Source organism: Botryllus schlosseri, chromosome 6 (genome assembly GCF_051294905.1).
Source record: "Botryllus schlosseri isolate E-star chromosome 6, Bs_hap1, whole genome shotgun sequence".
Classification (NCBI taxonomy): Eukaryota; Metazoa; Chordata; class Ascidiacea; order Stolidobranchia; family Styelidae; genus Botryllus; species Botryllus schlosseri.
In genome coordinates, this window is record NC_137241.1 from 28,222,681 (window position 1) to 28,235,477 (window position 12,797).

Consider the following 12,797-nt stretch of genomic DNA (forward strand, 5'->3'; position numbering starts at 1 on the left):
TTCGAACACTACGTCATAATGCGTGAAACGTATTCATATAGTTTTTCTATTTCAGAATATTTTTCCGTGCGAGTGCATATGACATATGCAGCATAATACATCAACTGTTAAAGCTCATTTTTCGTAACAATCATTTCACTACGAGTAGAATCAAATACTAAAGCTCTTTTGCACTAACTGTATAGTCCTAATGAGTTTCGAAATTCCATTCCATTTACACGTCGAGACCCAGTATAGGAAAAGATAGAATGCCGTTTGTGCGCGTGGTGGGAAATGCGAAGTAATAACGGCAAAGTTCGCCTTGGAAACTCGAATAATATGGAAGGCAAAATGTGATAAAGTTCTGACGTGGTCTGTAATGAAATAGAGTACACAAGATGAATTTTACCTGTTTGCAATATTTACTCGTGTGGTTACGTTGTCAGAGTACTTCCACGGCCATTTCCCACTTCTACCTTACTTTATAGTATGCCTTTTGTAAATTCAATCAATCAATCAACCATTTATTTGCCACACCAGTGAAAATCCGGTACGGACCAGGATGACGACGAGGGGCCGCAAGGCATTAGTACACAGTCGCCACCTGTAATTCGGATGCAGTTTTGGGATTACCTTGTATCACGGAATATATGTTCGAACAATGCTCTGTTAGTGGAGTCATCAGTCATTTTACGTTGTCGCGAAGATACAACTCTCAATTTCGAAAGTAAACGACTTAGCAAGACATAGGCTTTCACTTAAAATACTTTGCGCATAACCTGTTTCAAACAGTGTCTCAAATGCCCCTGTAGTATGCGCCTACGTAAGATTTGCACCCAGTCCACGCATACGATGCGGGGTGGCTGAAACCCACGAAATCGTCGTCGGTTTAACAGTTGGTACGGAATGGATGTTCTGATGATGAAGGACACCGACCATAAAAATGCTGTATGACGATGCAGTCCTTGTTAAATATATTTTTGGTCTGTTTATGACAGTGGTCGGAAGACCTTTTCGTCGAAGGAGTCATATTTACCCTACATTTTCATTTGCCAATGGCAATCAACTGTGACGTCTGAATTAAAGATTCTTGACGTCATGGATAAAAAAAGCTCAAAAAATATTAAAAACGTGTTTTAAACATGTTTGTTTCAAATTGATTTTTGATTTTAATGCAACCCTGCCTAGACACCTGAACTAGATCTAATTCCGGAAATGAGCTTTCTTTCAGACTCTTCATTATCTACTTTCGATGCTTTTTACTTGAAGTGATTTTGGAATCGGTGGTTGTAATTCAGAAAGAATTTACGGTATTACTTCTGCTACTTAATTAACAATAATGATTATCTACTTTACCACTTCGGAAAACGTTGTTATGACATCTCGTACTCAGAGCAGACTTGTAAATTTATATACATCGATAATATTTAAATGTATAGAGTTCATTTGATATAATTATTCATACAGGCGCATATAATTATTCAGTAAATGATGGAAGACGATATACTATACATGCACCCTCATCTTAATTTCAGCATTGGTGGGCCTAACAGAATCAGTTCAAATTTACAACAACACGCCCACTAGCTTCTCAGTGAATTGGACCAAAATCGAGGCCACTGTCAAGCACACAGTCACAATTCTCGACCAAAGTGGGAAGAGTCACGGTGAAATACTGGAAACAGGCCATACAGCCTACTTCTCTGGACTTCCGAGTGGAACTCAATTCAATGTCACGGTCATGTACATTAACAAGCTCGGTAACAATGGATCGATATCTGGAGATGGAGCAACGTGTAAGAATTTACTTAGTATTGTGTCTTACGACTTTTCACAATAAGTTACTAGTCATGGTGAGTGCAAGGTTGTCAGGGAATAAATGGAAAGATAACTGTTGCTCACAGAGGACATAACAACTCTTGTATGCATGTTGCAGTGCTAAAAGAATACAAATTGAATGTCTGTGGTCACTGCTCCATCTCTCCGAGTCAATGCGTCCCAGCGTTGCGAAGCAATCAATTCTAATTCTACCAGTCAAATGCTACAGTTGCTATTTGTTGTAAAAATCATTTCGTCACACCCCCACTTTCTTTAGTGTGATAAGCTGGTTTAGTGCGGCGGATAAAAAACCTTTATTCCTGTGACTCAAATTTGTACCCGTACCAATCAGAATGGAGATTTAATCGTATTGAAGCGTATTTAATCATATTGAAGCGCATTCGAAGCGTCGGCGCTAACGGCTAAATCTCATGTATTTATCACTGCATACGCAGGACGAACATGGCATCATTCATCACGTGTATGCACAGCAATGGAAACATATAAATATGCCAAATTAGGTGTTCGTGAAAGGTGGGTTAGACATCTACATGTTGCAGTAACATTTACTACCAATTCATTGCAGCGACGTGTTCGTATCTACCCGAATCAGGACAGTATCTGACGGCAGCAGGGACGTCGTTTGAATCACTAAACAATCCGGAGAATTACAGCAACAGCATTTTTTGCAACCTGTCGCTCATACCAGTTAACACAACGTTCGCCCAGATGACTTTTCAGAAATTCGATATGGAGTCATGGCACGATTACATCAAGGTAACGACTGGCATTGATCAAATTATAGAAGCTTCCCGAAGTTTTGTGATATCTAGGTGGCCAATAAAGTGCTGTGGGCAGAGATGTTTTCGACCGCGACTTGCATTGAGTTAAAATGAGATTTAAAAATGTGTCCCCTCGCCCGGTAGTTTGAGTAACACGAAATACGCGTGTTCGTTTTTAAATATATCATAGCTTTACGCAATTATCAGACTCCATAATTACGATAAGTAGATCTAGTTAACAATCATTCATAACTTCATTATCCACTCAAAACCCATGCTCTCGTAAGGTCCCCACCACGTGGGAAAATGGTAATTATGCACCAGGAGCGGGGAACATGCAGTTTCAGATATAATTTCGTGGCAGTAAACGGCATGTCAAAAATATTTTGATACAATTGATCTGAAACCCGTTTGCTTCCTATGCTGCAATCGTTTTTCCTTACTCAATTAAGATCACAAATGATTCATCGAGGAAGTTCTCACAAAACAATCGTTGAGTTTCAATGATGTTCCTGATTTTGATAGATGACATCACGGAGCTTATGTTTGCTTTGATGCATTGCGGGCTGAGGACAAAGATAAAAGTTTCATAGTTTTGTTTTTGAAACGATGAATTTATGGTAGCACATTTTAGGCGACTGGAAGACCTTTCCTGGGCTTATTATCAAGATTTAACTGCACCATTCCACACAGCATGCAGGTCTATCCAATGAAATGTTACATCAACAAACTTAGGGGTTTTGCATGAAGTTATTGGAGGATCCGTATTGTCTAAAACAGTGCTCTTCAACCTTTTTCGACGTGGTGCACCCTTTTAACGTTTGCTCAAAACTCGTACACCCCCCTGTTCATATAAAACACCAAAGTCGGTAATGGGGCTAATTATCATAGCAAGCTATAGGAACTGTTAAATACTTATTAGGGCTCTAGATTGCCGTACTATCTAATATATCGATAAAGCGTAACGACACATTTCTGTTCTGTCACTTTTAAATACATATGTTGTACATGTTTTTTTACCTAAATTGTCTAGGCTGCGCTGTCAATTTGCGAGTTCGAGATCTACGGTAATACGCACGCAACGTATTCACTATTCGCCAATGCCCTGGCCTGGGCATTAGCGGTTGTCAATCACTCCATTTCGCGAACAAATAAGTACACCACCTCCGCGACGGCGGATCATTTTCACGAATCAAAATTTCCAAGTCTGTTCTGCAATTTTGGCCACTTCAGATGATTCAGATATTTCCCATCTTTTGATATCGCGACCCTTGACACACCTATTCTGATCTCTATGTTTAAGTAATAACTCAAATCAAGTACTGGATACAGAGTCTATTCGGAGCCAGTTAGTCCGCCCGCCGCGCAAATTGGAATTTATTTCGTCTCTGCCCCAAAACAGCATGACATTACGAACAATAACCAACCTAAATGTAACAGTATTGGGGAAAGAGTAGGTAAAGCTACCTGCTGCAGAGGCGGTAATTCAGACCAGCGATGATAGCAGGCGCACCAGCCTACTGCTTGTCAGGCCTGCCCCACACACAGTCGATAGTAGAGTAGCACACGGGATATACAAGAGATGTCAGTAACCTCAGATCGTATGCCGTTATACACAGTCGATTGTCGCTAATTTGCATCACTAATAACAAAATACTAAATTGAAAATGTATGGCGAAATATCGGACATAAAATCGGCATTTTAAAACAATAGGGTTTCGATTTTAACATGATAGCTGTTTCGCCCCTGGCTGGCTACGTCACTTCATTGATGTACATTGCGGTATTTATCACCGTCGGGTAGGAAGTACCGATTCAAGAAGTCTGAGCTATCGCGGCGGTTTCCACAAGAATAACTAAAAGACAAATCGCTAGCTGAATACATGATTGTTAACTGCATCCTTTCCAACACCAACGAAACCATTAGTCCATTGCCAACGGCTAAATGAATAGGAGAAATATTTGCTTATGACATCACAATCTAGCGGTGTACTGTATTACACTTGAGATAAACATTGTACCATATTGCTCATTAAACTGTGCGTCAATCTGTACTGACGCATAAACCTGCCTTTGTGATAGCTAGCCATCGGCTCATTGTAATTCGGATCTTGTACAGGTACACCCCTGTACACCCCATCCGAGTGGTACACCCTTTGCAAATTCTGGTACACCCTGGGATGTACGACAACCCCGGTCGAAGAGCACTGGTCTAAAATAATTATAAATCTCCGAATGCTATTGCGTCATTCTGCTGAGAACTCTTCGAAGTCTACCAGCTGGGTGTAAAGTAATATTACGCATAAATGAACATTTACTGCTCTCTAATATACGGCAAATTAACAGAAACTTGATATACAGTTTTCAGGACCAACAGAATTTATTCTATTCGGAAATGCGACCAAAGATCAAGTCATTGTCACCGGATATCCGAACGAAACGATTTTTGGTGAATTTCTTTCGGACGCTGACACAAATTTTCCTGGATTTAACTTCTCCGCAGCAACAGGTAAATTATAAAGACGTGGAAATGGTTAAAATATAGGTCGAAGCATTGTGCCACTACATACTCAATATAATCCTATTTGATAGATTTGTGAACGGTTCGTACTCGTAATTGCATTTTTGATAGCGAACGGAACTAAAATTCTGGCCCGTGAGATGGGCCATGCAATATTATGTCTAATGTGTACGTTTAGCGGAGATCTTTTTTTTGTGTAATTCACAATTATTGAGTATGCACCCAAATTTAGTTATGCTCTGTTTTGATGAGAAATCAGACATGATCCTGTGTCCAGTATTCGACACTGAATTTATTTCAAATTTTCTGACAGGAGTGACGGACCAATCCATATTGTATTCTTAGAATGACATTTCCGTCAAGCAGTTATCGACCCTCACAATGGTCGCACAGAACTACAAACTATATACTCATGGTCCAGAAATACGAAACTATTTTGAATGGCGTGTATTCAAGACGGTGAAAGTAGTCATTGTCGGTAGACAGGTAGAAGTAGAAATATCGTCGGTAAAGTTTACCCAAGTAACAGTGAAAGCAGCGATATACAAATTAAGTAAACAAGCAAGTATTCTGGAAACCTGTTTGCCTAAAAATACGAAAAATGTCAAGTACATGTGTTAGTATAAATCATTATTTGATTCGATTAGTATCGAACTACTAATGTTCCGAGAAAAATTAACAAACTATATTTTTCTCAGTGACGGCAGAATATCTCCTGACTCAATTAACGGATGTTTATAACGCCACCAGCCAGATAATGGACTCCCCACTATATATCACGAGCTATGACGACGCAGATACGAGCAATACTATGGACGTGTTAGCTATAAACTTACCCAACGACACCGATACACCTATTGAAGCGTGGCCGGAGTATGTAGGTAAGCTTGTGTATAGTAACGATATAGTACACTGAGGGATGAATTAATGCGATAATAGTGCACAACATTATTTTCATACATTATTTCCGTTTGTTGATCATCCAGAATATCATATATAATACCAATAGCGCGGTCCAATCCATTGTAATTTATTCTTCCTCATCTTAATTTCAGCATTGGTGGGCCTAACCGAAGCTGTTCGAATATACAACAACACTCTCACCAGTTTCTCCGTGAACTGGACCAAGATCGAGGCCACTGTTAGTCACAAAGTCACAGTTCTCGACCAAAGTGGGAGGATTCGCGGTGAAACTATTGAAGCCGGTCATACGGCCTACTTCACCGGACTTCCGAGTGGAACTCAATTCAATGTCACGGTCATGTACATTGACAAGCTCGGTAATAATGGATCGATATCTGGAGATGGATCTACGTGTAAGAATTTACGAAATATTGTGTTGTTGTTGTTGTTGTTGTTGTATGTTGGGTCAATGGTGCTTAACTGCTATGTCCTTGTGCCCCAGACCATTTCAAACGTGACCATTTGTTCGATATACTGTGTCTTGATCCTTTACAGTCAGCCCACTAATCAGTGATAAGGACACTAATTTCCACGAAGGGCAATACGTGCATGCCGAGTACAGGGTTTCACGGAATAAACGGAACGAAAGCTGCCCACAGAGGACAAAACGCCAAAGCTGAACGGTTGTGTGCAGGCTGCAGTCTTCCAATAATATAAATCAAATATATGTGACCGAACTACTACAAAAGTTCGAGTCCGTTCGTTTGTCGTCACTCAGTGCAGGGTTTTCAAGGAATAATCGGACCGATAGCTGTTCACAGAGGGCAAAACGCGAATGCTGAATGGTTGAGTGCAAGCTACAATCCTCAAAGAATATAAATCTAATATATCTGACCGAACTACTACATAACGTCGAGTCCATACGTTTACCCTGATAGTGATTTAAGCAAACTTGACCGTATTCGAAGCGTCAACGCTTAAAGCTTAAAGCCCAAATCTCTTTTATCCCTCACAATGCATTCGCACGGCCAACGCCGCGGTACGTACGTGTAAAACAGTGGAAACAGAACAATGTATGCCATGTTATAGGCCAGTGGTTCTCAACCGGTGTGCTGCGGCACACTACAGTGTACCATTTACGCCTCGAAAATGTGCCGCGAGCAATTTCGTCGGGATTTTGAAATTATGCGCAAAATAATTCTAGTCCATAGCAAACGATCAATAATAATCGAGCTTGATGTGAAGTTTTTACATTTGACAGATCAAAATTGATGTTATGCCCGCAATCAATATCCCCCGCGAAATTGCTTAACCGATTAATCGCGTGCCGTGAAAGCTGAATGCAGTTTTGCACAATACGGTTTATCTCAGAGAAGAGCCGACATGACGGCGGCTGTGTGACAATGCAGTTTTCCAATCCCCATTATCTCCCCGATCACCAGCAAGAAATTAACTTCTTTGGGATTGACGTTCGCGTTCACAAATTCGAAACACAAACATGGCGATCCACAATGCGATTGTTAGGTATCATGCCGGCACTTCCGTAAAAATGTAGGCTAGTAGCACAACGTTGTGTTACTGTCGACGAATATGAGAGTTCAGAAGTAATGTTGATCAAATTGTATCTGTTCACAAACCACATCGCCGCTGAGGTTTTAATCTTGTCTTGTTGGAAATATAATTGAACTACGCGTAGCTGTCAGTAAAAATATTGAGGCATGGCTATCCTCACACATGCTACGCGATCTGCGTGGAAATGCATTGTATAGCCTGGTATAGCCGCTAAGCCCCCGTATTCGTCAGTGGCGATCGTGCTTGACCTCTTCGGCCCAATGCGGCAGTGGGCAGATTTATTGTCAAACAAATCTTGTGAAATGGTATCTAAGGGCAGCTCGAAGGTTGTTTGAAGTCGTATATCAAAATGACCCCCTTTACTTTCGTCTGAATACGCCCTGTTTGTTGTAATCACGAAGGAACGATATTATGGAACGAGGAAAACGACGACTTTGTATTAAGACTTAGTAAGCTATATCAGGGACGCTTTACGTTCAAAAGTTTACTTTTAAAGTAGGGATGGTGTGAACGTGAGGTTCACGTTCGCGTTCTGTGTGTGAATCTCGGAAATTAAGAGGTTCGCGTTCAAAACAGAACCTTGGTAGGTTCTGCACTATGAACCTTTTTCATATATTACAATTTTTACTTCCTTATAACATCTTCGGTTCGAATTTATTGCATTTCAACTGTGCGCCACACTATGCATGGCTCTGGCAGCAAAAAACAATCAACACTAATCGAGCATGCACCTTGACAATCACAAATATTTTACTTGCTTTGTTACAAAAGTTTGCTCGAAATATCCATCTTTCCGTTTGTCAATATTTAGTGGCTCTCTGCTGTGAGCTTGACGCGCAATCACACAACATCAAGAGCGAAATACACGGTAGCAAGTATAGAAACCCGTTTTACACTCTGCTCAATATCAACATAGCAATAGTTAGACGCCGAATACATTATCCGGTCTGGTCTGGATCGTTCTGGCGTAAGCTTATATTCTCTGGTAAGTCTTCGTCGAAATTGCTGGCAAAGCGACTGAAGATATTGATTTTATGGGAGTATTATATCCTTTGAATGCCTCAGTTTATACATTTAGCGACGCTTGAAACGCCAATATGTGTTTCAGCATTGTGGCATTTTGTGGCCCGAGTCGTCGCTAGGTATCGCGTACATTAATATAGACCAGGGGTTCTCAATTTCCCTCGTATAACGGGCCGCATTTTGACAGCAAAAGACGCTGCGAGTCGCAGAACATTATCACCATGTGTTTGTTGGCTGCTATTAAATTTAGGCTACTGTAGCCTATTTACCAGTCTTATACGGGCATTTAGTAAATTTTTTCGCATTCGAAAGCATTGATGGACAGCCTTCGTAAGTTTGCATTTGCTGTTTTTTGTGGGAATATCGATCTTTCAGCGGCGCAAGCAAATCTCTTCTTGGATCGTGCATTGCATTCGTCGCCGAGTCGGTATATGCACCTTCAAACCCTTCCACCAGAGAACCAAACTTTCTGTTTCAATGCGTGAGCGAGCAAGTATAAAATTACGGCAGGGGTCGCCAACTCAAAATGGGTCGTGGGCCACTTTTCAAAATTTGTAGAGGCCGCGGGCCGCATGTCTTCAATACCGAGATAAAAACCGGCAACGCAGTTTAACAACCACGTTTTAAAAACTCTACGCCAGTACAGCGCTGTGCACTCTAACATGGGCGACGGGCATAGTTACCACAAAATAAATAATATTTTATTGAAGAAATGCAAATACAACAAAAAATGTCATGATAATCAATTTCATAATATTTTGAACTATGAGCTGCGCGCGATATCTGACAACACTCTGCAGCAACTAAAACAGGGGTGGCCAACCTTTTTGCTATTCGCGGCCGCATTTTGATTACTTACGTAGCCTGGGGCCGCATTCCAAATTCGCATTCGTAATGATCGAACTAACTGGAGGCCAAATACCCACGGTAAACTGTCCAGTGTCCATATCCATTGCCGGTACACTCCGGAGTAAACTTTTTACTCATATCGGCTTACTATGCGCACCGAAATCGTGAGTAGCCATGTTATGAACAGCCACAGGGATTCGTTCTGTAGTCGCTCGAAGCGCGAAATTTTTTTCACATTTATGAGTGAATTTCGACATTAATATTAGTATAGTTTCGTATATTACTATCAAATATATATATATATCTTTTCTCAGCCCCTGTGATCAGATTCGCCGGTAAATTTGATGAAGGGGGTGTCTTCAAAAATTTAGGTAAGTTATTGATTCTGTGCTGCAACTTTGGGTGGGCCCATTGGTATTAGTCCCCTTTGCTGCATGCTGTTATTTCTTGACCTCCCATCAGGATTGTTGGTATAGTGGAAAGATATTGGATTCGCCCCAACGTACAACAGGGGTTAAACCCGCTCAGAGGCATACCAGAAAAAAATTCCTTCGTGATGAGGAGAACACGATTACAAATTGGTATTTCTTTATGGGGTGCATCATTTTCCTCTGATGTTCGCATCTGTACTGTGGGACTCAGATTGCAGAGGACACTACTATATTAAAATCGAAAATCATCTCGCATTGAACCGCGCGTAACGCCAGACTTGGACAACTAGATAATTCTAGTTGTTTAATTTCACTAAATTAGAGCGAAATGCTAGTAATCTAATTTGGAGAAGCTGAAAATTTTCTAGTTGTCCAAGTCTGCGTAACGTGAAGAAAGTTTCAAGAATAATTCAAACATCTCATTAATTAGGGAGTCAATTCGTAAATTCAATTTGCATATTGACGGCTGCCAACACATCCTAGTTGAATTAAGTGTCGAAGGCCGAATAATTTTCCTTCTACTGCCGCAGATTTACCACCCTTGTGGACTAAAGAATCTATATTGGGTTGGAAAGCTATCTCCTCGTAGACCATAGTTCTTTGGACAGCCGATGAAGTCGTTTTTCAAGCGCCTCAGTCCTGGCAGTGGTGGGGCATTGCACGTCAAGGCAATATGCCCATTCATATCAGCAAATTCTTTCTCCATGGAAAGATATTACAATGGCCGAAGCCGGATCAGCTATAGTGAGGAATAGTGACAGTGGGCACAGGGGAATGACTCAAACAACAACAACAATATGTCTAAGTCATGCAATTTCAGCATTTCAAAATGATTTATTACGCGTTCTACCGAAATTTCTTAAAATCTGGTCGCGGGCCGCAAAATCTGACCTCGCGGGCCGCGTGTTGGTGACCCCTGAATTACGGTAACTTTTTCGTTACAAAGGTCATTATCACTTTGAACTCTCATTGATATGAGAAGAAGTCAGGCGTTCGGGGTCATTTCTGAGCAAACCAATCAACCTTTCTTCTTTTCTTCCATGGCTGCAGCCCTGCACCAATAGTTACAGAAATTAGCTTTGCAAAGTTGATGTTCTTCACTGGTCCTGTCCCGACGTTTAACCCGTCAGCATTTCCTCTGGAAATACCCACTGTCCAGTCTGGTAAAACGCAACTGGATAATTAGCTATGCAATGTGCGTGAAGTCGATGGATTAGTCCTATGATAGGCTAATGTAGTCTAAGTGGCAAGGTGTTTCAGAATATGCGATAAAAGATTGACTGACATTGCTGTTACTCTTCTGGTGACGGTTGAATCAGACAACTGTAGCTTCGAAATTTGTCAGGTGATGTTGGCCTTGCTGCTATGTTCCGGAAACAGCGAATATTCGCACAGTACGTGAAGGTTTTATTGAAGTCACACCTTCTCTAGCAGATTCTTGGGCTTAGCGATATTGCAAGCAATTTTGAACAATGCGTCTGCAACATCGTCGACAATTTTAGCAATGCCTCGAAATATGGATTGCTTGGATTGACACCGAGATAGCAACGTTTTCTTCAATATCAAGTGATATGTATAACTCCAGAAGAAACGATCGTGGTAACATTAGCTTCTACGCTTCGTTATACGACAACTGCTCTTCGACAATTATGACACATCGATCTTCCATGACAACACCGTGCCAGTAGCAATTGCATTCATAATGAAAGATGTCGCGGGGCGCAAATTAATCGCCTGCGGGCCGCATGCGGCCCGCGGGTTGAGAACCCCTGACTTAGAGAATTAATGAAACATTCGAAGAGCGTACAAGCGTTCCTTCTGGCAACTGAGAACAGGCTTTTGCAGGTTCATGATGGCTTACGTTCTATATCCCAAATGGCTTGTTCAAAATAAAATGGCGTTGAAACAATTATTATACAACTCTATAATGATATCAATGTAATTACAGCTTTCCATCATATCCATTACTAGAACATCGCCGTCAACCATTACTATTGCGTACTATAGTAAGCGTGAACTTTATTTTATTTATCAAAGGCACTTGAAATACCATAATTTCCATGTCCATTTATCCGTAAAAATACCTCCAGAGGTGGCCAAAGTAGTCAAAAAAGCTACTCAAGTGGAAGTAGAAGTAGCGACGAAAAATTCTACTCAAGTACGAGTAGAAGTACTTCTTTCACAGGCAACCTAAAACTACTTGAAGTAGAAGTAGAATTGGCTGACTTTAAATCTACTCAAGTAAGTAAGTAGTTGTGAAAACGATGGTAATTCGTCCGCATGGACTGTCAAAAGCTGCAAATGGAGCTATGCGGAATGTGTAGAGAGCTCGATTCATAATGATACATCCCAGGAGGTGTCAATTTTTGACAGAATAAGCAGTCGTCCACATCATGGGATGTAAATGATAGCATTGATATGGAAATGCGATACTAATCCGTTGTTTACTCGAACATCATGGTGTGGCGCCCTCCCCCATATTATAAGGCCCCTAGTTCAGTCGAAGAGCAATACAGAGAAGTTGTGACGTATGCGGCTTTAACACTTTGCGACATTAGTATACGGTAATTAAAAATAAGGCAGAGGATAAAAAATGCTATAGCGTATAGCTTTATTTTTGGAAAATATAAGGCATTACTAAACTTACTTTTATACTTCAACATGTATGTTCTCCAGACAAAAGAACTGAAACTATTATTAGAACTCAACTTATAATACTCGTAATTGAAAGGAAAAAAATACTACTTATAAAAAGCGGAAAACATATTTTTCATGTCCTTTGTCCAGAAAGTTTCAATGGTGGTCTGCTGAAACAGGTCTTACGTTAAAAAAGTCAAAGTCCACTTTTCCAGATTAGGACACGTCATGGGCTGCTAGTTATAATAGTTAATTGCTAGATTGTGAAACGGTAGTTTTAAA

General features: G+C 40.7%; 1 protein-coding gene across 7 annotated transcripts in view; it reads left to right on the top strand.

Annotated features, from left to right (window-relative positions):
• Window positions 1-12,797, top strand: part of LOC145441974 (uncharacterized) — a 128,389-nt gene that overhangs the window by 43,338 nt on the left and 72,254 nt on the right. For 5 of the 7 annotated variants that reach the window (XM_080319934.1, XM_080319933.1, XM_080319930.1 and 2 more), the window contains exons 5-9: window positions 1,515-1,775; window positions 2,384-2,574; window positions 4,941-5,088; window positions 5,799-5,981; window positions 6,156-6,416. The exons of 1 other annotated variant lie outside the window; for it this stretch is intronic. In XM_080319934.1, coding sequence (XP_080176060.1) covers window positions 1,515-1,775; window positions 2,384-2,574; window positions 4,941-5,088; window positions 5,799-5,981; window positions 6,156-6,416 — 1,044 coding nt within the window. The remainder of the gene's footprint in view (window positions 1-1,514; window positions 1,776-2,383; window positions 2,575-4,940; window positions 5,089-5,798; window positions 5,982-6,155; window positions 6,417-12,797) is intronic. One more of the 7 variants, XM_080319932.1, reaches the window with a different exon arrangement.